Source organism: Rhagoletis pomonella, unplaced genomic scaffold (genome assembly GCF_013731165.1).
Source record: "Rhagoletis pomonella isolate Grant_MI unplaced genomic scaffold, Rhpom_1.0 Rhpom_scaffold_00005, whole genome shotgun sequence".
Lineage (NCBI taxonomy): Eukaryota > Metazoa > Arthropoda > Insecta > Diptera > Tephritidae > Rhagoletis > Rhagoletis pomonella.
The window spans coordinates 56440975-56455906 of record NW_023458559.1 but is presented as its reverse complement, the minus strand read 5'-3'; the positions used below and the strand labels follow the sequence as shown (position 1 = coordinate 56455906).

General features: G+C 37.4%; 1 protein-coding gene across 1 annotated transcript in view; it reads right to left on the bottom strand.

The window, feature by feature from the left end:
- Positions 1 to 11931, bottom strand: part of LOC118739277 (zinc finger protein sens) — a 24239-nt gene extending 12308 nt beyond the window's left edge. The window contains exons 1-2 of the mRNA XM_036470515.1: positions 11005 to 11931; positions 8482 to 9734 (exon numbers count right to left, since the gene is read on the bottom strand). Coding sequence (XP_036326408.1) covers positions 8482 to 9734; positions 11005 to 11176 — 1425 coding nt within the window. The 5' untranslated portion in view covers positions 11177 to 11931. The remainder of the gene's footprint in view (positions 1 to 8481; positions 9735 to 11004) is intronic.
- Between the last annotated feature and the right edge of the window lie 3001 nt (positions 11932 to 14932).

Genomic DNA, 14932 nt, shown 5'->3' with positions numbered 1-14932 from the left:
AAAAAAGGTGTGTCGAATGAGTCAAAAATGAAAAGGCATGCTGAGTCAGCAGTACTAGCGCTCAAAAATAGGTGAGTTGTTTTAACAAAAGGGACCGCTTGAGAGTCCCTTTGCACAATATCAGCTGCAGCGTGAACGTTTTGATAAAAGTGTAAGCTCTGTTAAAGAAAAAAGTGTGCCAACCATACGGCACACTTACAAGAAATTAAGTGACATAAGAAAATAATACTTTTTATGCGATGTGTTGCCCTCAAAGGCCACCCACTGTCCATGCTGTGAGCGCTGTAACAACAGATGTAAATTTTTTTTTTATCGAAAACAAAAAGGAACTAACAAAGAACTCCACCCAGCCATTGCCCATTGCAAACATGTGTACATATGAACATACCAACATACATATTTGCATTAGTATTTTTTTTTGTTCTCGAAAAAAATCCTCATAATCAACGCACCGTCGAAATGATCGATAAGAAAAAATGTTGGCTATACGCCACATGACCATCTGGCTCTCCTTGGAAGTGCTGTCAGCGAAAGGTGCGCTAAGCGAGCGAAAGACAACTATAGTGAGACAGAGAGCAAGAGATAGAGAGAGTGGAAGAAATGCAAACGAAAGGCATAAAAACAACGCATGCCTATGTAAGGACGAAACCCTTCAATCATATCAGGTTACAGCTAAGAACAATATTTTGACTTCGTACTCGTACGAAAACATTTTACAACTTTACGCATGCGCCCTTAGCCCTTTATTGCATGAGCAGGCGCATCTGTGGCAGTGGTCTGCTTGTTACGTGTAAGTTGAAACTCAAATAATAATTGCAATTTGACACCCTGAATCGCTTGTAGGCGATCACAAATGCTAAACGTTAACTGATCGTCACCGATCACCGATAAGTCGTGCGCCTGATCAGCCTGAAAATGAGGTTTAATCGAAGATGATAATGCTTTATGTATGTATGTATATGTAAGTAAGATCGGAAGTGCCAAAAGAAAAACGCGAAATTTACTTTTGGTTTTTGAAATCCTCCCCTGAAGCTCAGTCTTGTAGCAAGGCAACAGAACGTGCTGGTATGTTGCCATCTAGTCCCCATATGCGTTGTTTCATCGTCCAGGACTTATGTGGGTTGCTTACAAAATAAGTCGCCGCCTTATGGCTCAGTTATACCTACTTGGCATTGCATGAGAGTTGTCACATAAAGAATTTGTTAAATGAGTTTTGCGTGTAAGCGGTTACCCAACGCACAGCATTACATATGGTTTTTGATTTCTACGTAAAAATGACATGATATGCAGTGCACTGCAAAGTATGCATAACTGAGCTATTAGAATACCACTAGTTTATGTGGGTCACCATCACAGGCCGTTAGCACGAAACGTTTAGCCCCTTCTCCACAGACCGCGTCCGCTTTCTTCATTCTTCATAAAGATCCTGGAAAGGATACTGAACACATTCATTCGGCAAAGAAAGATGGATCCTAAGGAGCTATCTCACTGCCAACACGCCTACTCTAAAGGCAAATCTGTAGAAACCGCACTCCACAAAATCGTTTCCGAAATTGAAAAATCCCTGGAATATCAGGAGCTAACACTAGGTATCTTTATATATATAGAAGGAGCCTATCTATGCTCCAAATCGGACTGGTAGACTTTGTCCGTCTTCTCCTCAATCAGAGAACTATCTATGCGGAGATTGGTCGGGCTCACATCACATGATATGCGACAAGGGGCATTCCTCCAGGCGCGGTACTCTCACCACTCCTTTGGAATCTTATGGTAAACACCTTACTCATGGGCTTACAAAGCACTGGTTGCAACGCAATTGCGTATGCCGATGATATTGCTCTAATTGCAACAGGTGAATACTCACAAATCTTGCGCGAACTGTTGCCGAACGCCTCGAGTGGGAACCGGGTCTGGAGAATTTGGACTGAACGCCAACCCGGCAAAAACGGTCACGGTTCTCTTTACACGGGAAACTAAATCCCCCTATTTCAACTTCCTACATTAAACGTCGTAGCGCTGTCGCTCGCTAATGAAGTGAAATACTTGAGCGTCATCTTGAACAGGGGACTAACCTGGCAACGTAACCTAAATAAGAGAACCAAAAAGACCATTAGCGCCCTCTACACTTGCAAAACGGCTATAAACAAGAAATGGGGTCTCAAACTCCTATATTATTCTACCGCGTCACAGTCTGGTAGACATCACTGGATAAATCGCTCATAAATGTAGTAAGAATAAATGCACTGTCGAAATGGAAAGACACCAGATTCGGTCACACCAACATTCTAACCCACTACCCCGACACGTTTAGCTCGAGAACAAGTTCTCCAGACGTATGCCTTGAAGGAAGGACTGGGAGGACGACTCGGTCTGGGGCCTCTAAGATAACTCCCTAGCCATCTACACGAATGGCTCTAAACTAAATCTAAGAGTAGGGAGTGGGATATACCTGAAATACCTCTCGTTAGACCTCTGCTTTAGGATACCACCACTGCAGTGTCTTCCAAGCAGAACTCGCGGCTATAAAAGAGGCTGCACTCTGGCTTATCGAATCTTCTCTTAACATGCCTTCAGTTAATATATACCTCTCTAGCCAAATGGCTATGATGTCGCTGATTGCTGTAAGTCCTCGTCAATAACTGCGATAGAATGTGGGAAAGTCCTTAGCGACAGGCCACAAATAAATTCAAGTAATTGTGCAGCGGACAAGCTTGCGAGTATGGAACCCCCCTGTCTAATATTAACTCCTCTCATGAAGCGGGCATACCGTTATCTACATACCTGTAAGAAATGGCTCAGGACATACTTCGTCTAGAAGGCAAACAAAAGATGGTCGGAAGAACTCACGTGTGGGACGACGCGACAAATGTGGCACAGCCTCGTCAAGAAAATATATGACGCACTCATTCGGTTAGAATGCCCTCTACTAAAGCTGGCGGTAGTTATGTATTATTTCGGGCCACTGCTTAATGTGAAGGCATGCTAGCAGAATGGGTTTACCGGCCAATGACTTCTGCCGTAGTTGCCTCGACTTGGACGTATTCCAGAGTGTGGAACACTACCTTTGCCACTGACCCGCCCTTATGTGAGCGAGAAGACGCTCAACTTTTTGTATGTCTGGCCGGCCTAAGTAAAGCAGGCATTCACGAATTCTCGCGCTTTCTTACCTACGGGTTCGAATTCGAGCGCTCAATTGGTATCACAATGGACCCACTGGGTTGAAATGTGCCTCTCTGCTACGTTGGATGAAGGCAGCCGCTTCAACCTAACTTATCTACAATCCTCAATACAGCGCATTCATTTTATGCAAATAAACAATAATTTCTTCAAATAACACTCAACATCCTTGTAAATTGTATGAGTAAACTTTTATCTATAAATATGTCCAGTCATGTCACTCAATCACTTTTCATACCCACTGTACATACGCGCTTGTCACCCCCTAGTGACTGCACAAGTGTCGTCTTATAACTGCTTCCGTTTTGAGGCAATCCACAAAACGTTTTATTAAATACTCAACGCTGCCGAAGTAGTAGCATTTACTAATCATAATTACTACAAACAAATAATTAATACAGAAATTTACCACAACAAACAACCAAACGACAATGATGGGTAAACAAAATGTACACGACTAAACCCCTTTCGTGGGAGAGAATGTGGGGAGAGCAAGTAAATGAACACGCAACGCGCAGACAAATTAAGCAAATTGAAAATTAACATAAGACTCAAGCACTGCAAGGATCATAGAATACCATCACATCGAAAAAATGAACGCATAAATTAAATAAATAAAATCAAACAATAAAGAAAAAATAAAGGGAAATTAGTGGGGGTGAGGTGTTGGAAATTACGTGAATTAATTGAATACGCGATGATATAAAGGAAGAGCGCAAGTTTTGTTTTTTGTTTTTTTTGGGCAGCTTGCTATAGGTGAAACAATTAATATAAGCCAAAGGAATTATTGTCTCATTTGAACACAAACACTTGGACATAAGCAGCACTTGATCAAAGCAATCAGTGAGCGAGTGCTGCTAAAATGGTGTCAAATCCTTCATAAACTCATAGATAATTTTATTTTTTTTGTCAGCCCCCTTCCGCGAAGTACACGAAATCACTTTCGTATACGTTTAATTGTTTAATATCGTGACACAAATCGTGGTAAAACTCCTACCAATGCGGATTGTTTGTACCATATCCTGGGCATGGTGGTTGAGAGTGTGATCAAGAGAGGGGTATAAAGAGGGAGACCCCACATTAAATATTGGCATACTGGCAAGTAATTGCAGTAGAAAAGCAGAAAGATTATTACGAAATTGATGCCTTTTAGCCAAATTAAATGAGAATTCATAGCCACAGAGTATAAATACAATAAATACGCAATAGGTATTTAAGTTGGCATAGGGACACAAGGGTTAGCGGTGGGTATCTATGCACATTAGGGTGGTTTAAAATTGTATGTGAAAAACTAAAGTCGGAAGTTTTATACTCTCACTCCCTAGGATTGCTCTATACCGGAAAAAATATACCCCTCCATTTTATTTTAAAATCCAAAAATTTTTAGAGTTCGCTCAAACCGCTCAAAGTTTTCCATGTATTTTATATGGGAAAAAATAACTTTTCTTAGAAATTTCTTAGAATAGGAGAATGCCAGCAATAATACCCAATTTTTTTATTTCACCATTTTTTCAAGGTAAATATATTTTATAGGTACGCCAAAAACCCCAGAAAATGCATTGGGGGGACCACTAAAATATCTTTAGCAGTAAAAAATGGTTAAATAAATAATTGGGTATTATTATTGGAAGTCTCCTCAAAAGAACAAGATTTTTCCGATCGAAAAATATTGATTTTGAAGAATTCTATACCATTTCTGCGGAAAGTGTTTTTCCCATATAAAATACATGGAAAACTTGGAGCGCTTTAAGCGAACTTTAATAATTTTTTTATTAAAAAAGAAAAAAAAAAAAATAAGGACATATTTTTCGATCTTTGAGCGAACTTTAATAATTTTTTGATTTAAAAAAAAAGGGCATATTTTTCGAAATAGAACAATCCTAGGGGGTGAGAGCATTACGACTTTACTTTTTCTGACCACCGTAATGTACATACATACGTCGCAGCAAGCACTTCAACTGAGTGTCACTATGCGTGTTAATTGGTCAATATTTTTTTTTTTTGGTTTTTATGTTTTTTTCTTCTACACTACAGTCATAATGAATAGCTTAATATGCGCTTATGATATCCCATGGGTTGGTTACTCGATGGCGGTTGCAACCCTTCAAACTAATGATTTACATTTTCTATGTTCGAATAATTGGGTTAGCTGTACATTTTACTTAAAACTAAAATCACGCAATTAGTCAAGCTAATGAAGTTTCAGTGCAGTGAATAGGAAGTGAGCGAAAAAAATTAATTCGCATTTTCATTCGAATAATGTTAAAATCTAATGCCAATGTGAAACAATACTCGCTTAAAAAGTTGGATATTAATATTTTAACCTGTACTCAGAAAAATGCATTAGAAAATCATACTTAGATTCCCACAACGCTTGAAAATTTTAGTATGAACCGAAAATTCTCTAAATGAAAGCATCTGTTTCGAACTTTTCAACAATCTTACTGATCAGCAGAATTTAATTGCGAATGAGACTTTTTAACCCTTCGACAACTAATGGAATCTTGAATTATTAAAAACTAGCAAATATCCGGCGTGCTTCACTGCGCCTTAGAAGTATTTTTGTGTTGTTACTAATGCTGGATTTCCACTAGGCATGCATTAAATGACAAGAATTGTAATAACAAAGTTGGACATTAAAAAATAATTCGTGCCATTACGTTAAAAAATAGTCATTGAATTCATTTCCACATGGCATTTTTTAAATGCCTTCAATATTCTATAATTTCAATGCCAAGTGGAAATTCGGCATAACTCCCAAAACTCGTATGACCTCATTCATAAAAAAAGAATAGATTTAAAGAGCTTTATGAAGTGAGATTCTCAAACTAATTTTCTATTTACGAAGTATTTTTTATTTTTTACGAATGCGGGTATTAGTAAATATATATTCGGAGGTATTTAGAAAATAGGTAGAATATCGACTTTCTCCTGCAAATTTAATTTATAATCTTATAAATCGAGTCTATGTACATATCGCGCACTTTCTACAAAGGTGTGCTAATTCAATATTTAGCTTATCTTATCAATTTAACTGAATTAAATTTTTCAAATAGGTGGCTACTCGCTTCAAAAATATTTTCGACAGTAAACTTTCTTAAACCTCTTTAGTTTAATACCCGTATTGTAATATTTAATTTTTTTTTATAATTTTAATGGAATCAATTTTTTCAAAGAGGTGGCAATCGCCTGAAAAAATAATTTCGGCAGTAAACTTCCCTAAACCTCTTTATTTAAAGAGTCATATTGCAATATTTGCTTTATCTTATAGATTAAATTAAAAATTTCAAACGGGTGGCAACCTTCCACAAAAATATTTTCGGCTGTAAGCTTTCTTAAACCTCTTCCTTTTGACAGCCATATTGCAATATTTACTTTATCTTATCAATTTACTTTAACTGAAGTTTTCACACAGGTGGCAACTCTCACATTTTTTCTATATTTTAAGCTAGACCTCTAGTAATACATCGGTGAACACTGCATTCAATTCCATGCATTAGTTTTCGAGTGATGCCCATACAGACAGGAGGACAAAAATTTTAAAAATTGTTGATTTGGCTGTTGTTGCTCTAATAAAGACGCCCATTATAATTTTTCTTTAATATCTATGTATAATGTACAATTGTATAGCTGTATCAAACAACTAAAAAATTAAGGTTAAATTTTTGAAAAACAAAAAATATATATCCAGTTTCTTTGTACCCCAAACTGTATGATAAGTTTCTAAATGGCCAAAAATGCATGTCTAGATTTTAAATGCCAAACATTTTTGGAAAATTTTTAGTCACCAAAAATGGACATATTTTCAAATGTCTCAAATTTAATGTTCAGTTTTTGATTAATTTTATATTTATGTGTAGTTTTTTAAGAAAAAAGTGTAGTTTTGAAATAATTATTTCCAAAAATAGTTCAAAGCCTTCTAAGTTAGACCCAAGTCGGCCAAAATCTAGTAATGCAACCTATGGCTTATTTGTAACCTTGTGGCTCTGAATGGGTTAAGCAAGTGTAGGAGAATCCTGTAAGTAGATATAAAGTCCATTTTCTTAATTTCTAACTATTTTTAAATGTTTATAATTATGGTTAAGTATTTTATTTGATTAGATTCTTTAACCCTTACATGATCTTAAGCAGGGATCACACGATTTGTACCTTTGTACATATTTGTACATTTTTACAGCCAAGGAGTGGTGTTTTCTAGAAATTTGCATCAAGAATGAGTTCAGCTCGATAAAAACCACCACTCTGTAATTGTCAAAATGTACAAAAATACAAATAGCGTGATCCCTTCTTTAGATAAAAATTACGTTGAAGTCCTTGCGAGTAGAATTCTACCCACGTGCTTTTTATTCAATTTTTACTAATTTAGTTCAAATGTTTCCGCTATGTTTGGTTTTACAGAAGGATTTGGCGTACAAATTACATATCAAATCACTCTTTTTGTCCTTCACACAGACATCATTATAGCCTGAATAAGCTGTTCAAAAACAACAACCCAAAAAATGCATGGAAAAGCTCTCGATCAAAAGCGACGAGGAAAGCGTAGGTGACGGCGGAACTGCATCAGCGTCTTGTCAAGGAAGTAATAAATATTATAGTTGTATAAAAATGTCATTAATTCTCGTAATCATAGTTGAGTTTCTTGGTATTTTTGTTCAAAATTTTGTTGGATAGAAATGTACTCTAAGGCACAAATTGCCACTTTTTTAAATTACCAAAAGTTAAAAAAAAATACAAAACAAGTAGAGTGAGTAGAATTCTATGCAAAGGTCATATGAGGGTTAAGTAATTTAAAATAAAATAACATAATATTTAGGACCTCGAAATATCTAACTGTAACCCCTAGTAGACAGACTATAATATGGCATTTGAACTTGCAAATTTTCTAATATATGACTTCGTGGCGCTTGAAGGGTTAAATAACAAATATTTACTTTCCTGTACTTCAAAATAGTTAAATGTTTCTCCAAATGGACCATGAAATATGAAATTAGCCCTGTCATATTTTTCTTACTTTGGTGCGCAAAGGGTTAAAAATTGTAAGACTGGACTAGTTTCTCAACCCTGATATATGAAACAAATCTTTGGAATGTTTAAACAACACTTCAATTTATTTAATACCGACCCAGATGCTTCGCCGTACTCAAGCAATTTTTGCACCGAAAAAATTTCACTCTGAGTTCACACAGCTGCTGACATCCTTTCACCAACTCTCTCGCATTGCACATCCGTCTAATCATTTCCTCATTCTTCATTTCGTTCATCTTAAGTAACTTAATTTTATTGAATAAAAAATATAACTCTTACCTGAAAGTTGCGCACTCCCCGCTTCTCCTCACCCTCGCTGCTGCAACTGTACGAGCGTTGATGAACATCTGCCGCGCTAATGATCGCCGTCGAGTCCGGATGCTGGTGTTGTTGTTGCGCAACATAATGTTGCAACTGCTGTTGGTGATGTTGGTGGTGTTGCTCATGCGCCGTCGCCGCCTCTGCCGCCGAAATCGAATTGTTTGCTGAGTAACGGATCGCATCCTCCGTCATATCCGCATCTTCTTCCGTTTTCAGCTGTTCCACGCCATCATCATGGCTATCGTAGCTGCTGCCTCTTCCCAGGCGACTTGAATTCCTGCTAAGCATTGTTATCTCATTATTGTTGTTATTGTTGGTCTGCACGAAAGCATCCGCGCGACTCTGTAGCTCCTTCAGATGCGCTTGCAACATTTCGAAGTTATTGCCCGTCGCCAGCCCAGCCATGAAAGCAGTGCGATGCGCATAGATTTGCTGCTGCGCGGCCACTTCCAAGTCCAAATTGGACGCTTTCAGTTCTTGTGCGCGGGCAGCCGCGGCGACGGCGGCCGCATTGAATTGCGTAGCCAAAGCAGCAGCGGCGGTGGTGGTGGTGGAGGACAGGGGCGATTGGAGTGCCACATCTGCGACCGCTGTTGTGCCCAAAGAGCGGCGTGGATTGCTGGCGCGGCGTTCATACTTAAATTTGCACACTATGGGATCGATTGCATAGGCCGCGGCGCCGCTATAGTCGTTGTCCGCCGGGGACTGCTCCACTTGGGTGCGTTCGATTTTTTCGCACATACTCGCCGGTGACCAGATGAGTGAGTTATGCGAGCGACGCTTCATTGGGGAGCGTGTCTCCAGCTTGTTGAGCAGATCGACAGTTTGCTCGGCGGTATGTGCGGTGGTTTTCAGATTAACTGCGCGCAAAGGTGGCGGCGTGCTGGTAATCTCTATGACAGTGTCGCCACTGCTCTCGTCTCGTTGCTCGGAGCTGAAGCGGTGCAATTTCTTCAGGGAGGATGTCTGTTTGAGTGACAAGTTGAGCGGCATATCGTCGGTGTTGCTGCTATCCAGCGATGGCGGGGCGAGTGCATTTTCCTGATCCTTTTCCGGTGTGAGCGTGTATTCGCGATTGTTGGCAAACGAGGCGGGTGAATTGGGCGTTGTTGGCGTGGTGGGTGTGCCGAGCGCCGATGTTGTGGAGGAGAGTAGAAATTGTGGCCATAGTACGCTGGAGTAGAAGAGCGAATTGTAGGGGAAGGGAAGATCTGTGGGGCGAAATGGTAAGAAAATTTTATGGAATTAAATTGGTATTTGGTGACCTTGAAATATTAACTATAAACTACATATAAAAACTATATCATGCACCGCCCTAATACGTCATAATCTGTTGGGATATTCACAATGGTGTCGTAAACTTTAAAAGGTTAAATAAATATGTAGAAAACTTGTAAGCACAACCAGCAATTTTTTATGACATTTATGGTATCTTCAGAGTCCCTTAAATATATTTTAGCCGTTTAAAGTTTACGACATCAACAATGCCATACTTACGACACCGTTGTGAATACACTATTGGGTGGTTCACAAGGTGTCGTACTTGTCGTATTGTTGTATGTTGTAAAGTTTTTAACGGCTAAATAAATGTTTAGAGGACATGAAATCACCACCAACTATTTTTTAATTGTGTGAAATTTCATAATAAAACTTTTATGTTAGCTTGCGAATTCCTTAAATATAGTTTTAGCCGTTTAAAGTTTATGACATACAACAGTACGACAGTATACAACACCTTGTGAACTCCCTATATATATCTACCCAAACAAATCACTTGATTTTAATCGGAATTCGAAAAAAATTTTAATTCTTTTCCAAAAATATTTTTTTTTTCAAAAATTAGTAGTTCTGTTTTTTCGTTTAAAAAACTCTGTTTATCAAAAACTGTCTTTCTGGTAGTTTTTATTTTTAAAATTTAAAATTTTCCAATTTTTTCTTTGAAAAAAATTTTTTTGTTAATTTATTTTCAAAAATTAATCTTTTTCGAACTGAATCCAGTGTGCACATTTTTTTAAAAATTATCTTGGTTTTAACTTTTTTCAATTAACTGTATTTTTTTTTCAAAATTATATTCCCTTATAGCTTTTCCCAAAATTTAATTAAACTCTTTATTGAATCTCATGTTATTGTCTTCATGCTTGTTTTATTTAGTAATAAATAAGTATGTAGTATCGGCTGTCTTTGTTAAACTTTAATCAGATAGAGTTTATGTATGCCGTGCTAAATAAGAATCTAAAAACCATAATTGGTTTTCTCACAAAAGTTGAGCGATTTTCGATTAGTTCAAAACGTTTCACTATCTTTGAAGTTTTTTCATAATACCGTATTTTCACTGGGCATTAAATGGCAAACATTTTTATGACAAAGTTGGTCATTAAGTTTGTTTTCCCGCAGCATTTTTTAAATGACATTTTTCTTGAACGAATTCTGATTAGACTAACTACTTTATGTATCAGTCTGTGCTTATAAAAATTCACTTACTATTTAATTTCTGCGCGGATGCGATGACAGAATTAAAGGCGGAGGCATGCTGTATCCAATTCTTTGTAGAACCGAGATTTACGTCGAGTGAAGAATTTGTGAATGCAGCCAACGATGGCGACTGTGTCGGCTTTTGCGATTGCGGCGTGAGCGGTGGCGAAAGGTGATTCATTTTGACTGTTTGATATTTAAGCCAAGTATTTTTTTGTTTTGTTGTGTTTTAATGATTTTGATTTAGCGACACGTTGATTTGCACAGCTGCGCAGATTGTTTGCCACGTTGAAATTTAAATTCTTTGATTTAACAAAAATTTTATAGGGTTTAAATTGTAAAAAAAAAAATTAAGAACGTAAAAATGTTTTAAATATATATATTTTTTTTATTTTCCTAAGAGCGCACTTGTTTAAACAATTTGGCGTTTTGCCAAGGAATAATGCGCGAATTATGTGCTTTTCAAAAGTCCTTGATTTATATACAATTTCAACACAGAATATTTTTCAGAAAATTGTCGCCAATGTGTTAATTGCGAATGCATAATTTTCAAAACAATTGCATGGAAGGCACTTTATTTCTTGTTTTTTTTTTTTACTAATCATTCGCGAATCGGCATTTATTTGTTACTCTACTGAAATCCACTTGAGCACACGTCCGTGTTGCACGGTGCTTGGCACCTGACTGAATCTTCGTTCGTTGGCTGCTTACGACCAGAGCCAGAGCCCAATCGCATACTCAGTTGCCAGTCTGTTCAGACTGTTTAGACTGTTTTAAACTCGGCTGAGAGTTGTATTGGTGTTGGTGGTAAGTGTTGGTTGTTAGCTGGTTGGCTCGTTGACGGTGATTGTATGCCAGTTGTTGGTGGGCACACATGTACACTGCTGGCGGTGTGGACGATGGTGGTGGTGGTGGTGGTGGTAGTGGATGTTTTTAGCTGTTTCTGTAGGGATGGCCGTTTGTATGTACATATGTATGTAGTGTGGAGAGAAAAAGGCCAACGGTGCTCTTGGCGCGGTGGTGACCAGGGTTGCCACTGACGAAAAAAAATATTTACCATCCACTTGAAAAAAATCTACCAAATCTGGGAAATATCTACCAATAACTTTTTTATAATTATTTTAATAAAAACTACTTCTTATTTAACTAGTTATACGGTATTTGAGTCATATTATTGTCATATTCTGAGTTTCTTTCACCCAAAAGCGGAAGTGATGAAAATCAAGGCAACAATGAAACTTCATTATTTGAAAAACTTCAACTCGAGTTATTATAGACAAATACAGTGACTCAAAAAAATTATTTTTTTTAATATTCGCAATATTTTTCGAGTAAAAGTTTTTTATTGCTTTAACTAAATCCACAAAAATTGAGGATCAAACCATATACAACATATAGAAAAATTCCAAAATTTTTCGTCTAAATTTCGAATTTTTTACTCTGAATTTTTAGAATAATTTAAGGTATGGAGTTTTAAAACAAATACTATTTGAGTATAGACAACAATGTGCTGCTTAAAATTCCCGTTGATTTTATTTTTTGATAAAAAATGGCGTTGATTTAATTTTTTTTGCGAACAATCATAGTGCGTAATTACATACCAGTAAATTTTTTTATATTTAAATAATCATTTAAAATATTTAGGCAGTCAAAAGCTCCTCCGGATTCCAGTAAAATTAGTTTTGAATGGAGCGCGATATGTTCGCCTTATATCGATATACATTAATACGTATGTAATTATATAAAAGGTATGCAAAGAAATTTATAATATATTTAAAGATAACTACGAAAAATAAAACGGGAACGGGAAGTTAATCAAAAATCTACCAAAATGAGAAAAAATGTACCTTTTTACCAACCCAAATTTTTTCTACCAATTTTGGTAACAATTTACCAAAGTGGCAACCCTGGTGGTGACTTAACTGAAGTGGTTGATTTTCAAGCTTAAAAAATCGTGGAAAAGCAAATTGCAGCACACGACAAAGCAAAACCAAAAAAAAAAAAACAAACGTTATGCACCTATGCATGCAAGCACATACTTAAGTATGCATGTATGTACGTATATTTGTAGCATGCACACTGTATCAAAACGTGGTCCTATAAGGGCTGAATTTTATCCACATATGTTGTTGTTGCTGTTTTTTTTCTTTTGTGTTGCATCGTCATGTTGCTGTTATCTGCCAGCGACTGCGCAGTTAACATTTTCACCTTTTCATCTCATTTGCGCTCTAATTTGGCTCTCGTCTTTTGGCTGCGCGTACTGCCTGCCGCCAGGGTCACATTGCACGCACCACAGTTAGTTGCATATCTGACGCAGTCGCTTGAGTGCCGGCTGTTGCCATTGTTGTTGCATATAGTAAGACTTGTAATCCTTGTTGTTGCTGCTGATTTTATAGCCAGCACACGCTTACTTACTTACAACTATGTCCTACTAATTGGTAAACAGTTTGAACGGCGCGTCGCGTTGCATTTGCTGTTGCTACTACGTTTACCGTTTTGTTGTTGTTGTTGTTGCTACGCTTTATTTTTTGGCTACATTGCTTGTAACAACTGACGTCAATGGTCGTTGCGCGATTTCGTGCATTTAAGTGTTCGTTTGTCGCTTTTAGTTTGGTTAGCAGAGTCAAAGGCGCGCGCAACCCCGCCATCATCGTTCCCCCATTTGCTGTGTTGTTGGTGTTGATTTCCTCGAATTTCAAATGACAAAAACATGAATAAGGATGTATATATGTAATCATGTATGTATGTGCGTTTGAGTAAGTTTGTACATAGCTCCTACATGTTGCTGACTAAGCCACACAATTCAAAGTTGACTCAAATCATTGAATCAATCGCATTTCCCATTTTCATTTTAATGTTGTTGCTTTCATCCCTATTTGGTATTGTAAATGAATTTGTTGCTTTTCCTCATTGACTCCCGGCATTCGCGCATTCACAGCATGTGGTGTAAAAAGTAATTGTAGTGGCAATTTATTCGAATATTTTTAATTTATAATTGCTTCTTAGCGGACATACATACTTAGGTGTGTTGATCCATGCCTTTCTACATACTCGGATATCAATTCTTACATCACCCAAAGTTTGTATGACTCCAGCTTAGTATCAACTTATTTTACGTAGGGAGCAGCTCACGGCCTGCCTCGCGGTCACTGGATCAATCAGATTATCCCTAACAGCGACTTTCGGTGGGATCTGCAACATGGCGCCGATAGATCTAACGAAGTTGGTCCTTACAGTGACTTTCAAAAGAAATCGTAATGATGGAGATGGTACAAACGTTCTTCGAAGATGAATTATAGAGTCCTATCATGAGGTCATGGCGATTTTAGCATATATAGAGAGTCTTTCAAGCATGCTTTGGGTTGCAAATTTTGGGGAGTAACACAGGGGAAATCCAAATCGATGTTAAAATACATTGCAAGAGATACACAGATATATCGATGTTTTGCGAGGTTTTATATATAGACATCCTATACCCTTCCTATAATTATAATAAAAAAAAATTTAAATAAAAAATCAGCGAAAAAACTTGACTTTTTTACAAAAAACTTTTAAAATTGATTTCGGCCTTATACATTCTTGGCATAGATTTTTTATTTTAATTTTGAATAGACTTTTACGTTGGTGGCATGAAGTTTTTGCCTGATAAGACCCCTAGTAAAATTTTCCGAAAAATAATTTTCTCAAATACATATATCTATCCTCTAACGACCTTCCAAATTTGCTTTTTGCGGGGCTTCTTGAAGTAAGGGTCATAAAGACCCTTTCAGGTGGGAGATTAGGTTAGGTTGTCGCGGTCCTCTATAAGACACACTTAGGCTCAGGTCCCATTGTGATGCCGCATGTTGGGTCAGCAACTCTCAATTCCTCCTAAAACCTTTTTAAACTTTGAACGAATTCTAGAAGGTCCTCCAAGTTGTCGAAGCATTGCCTACCG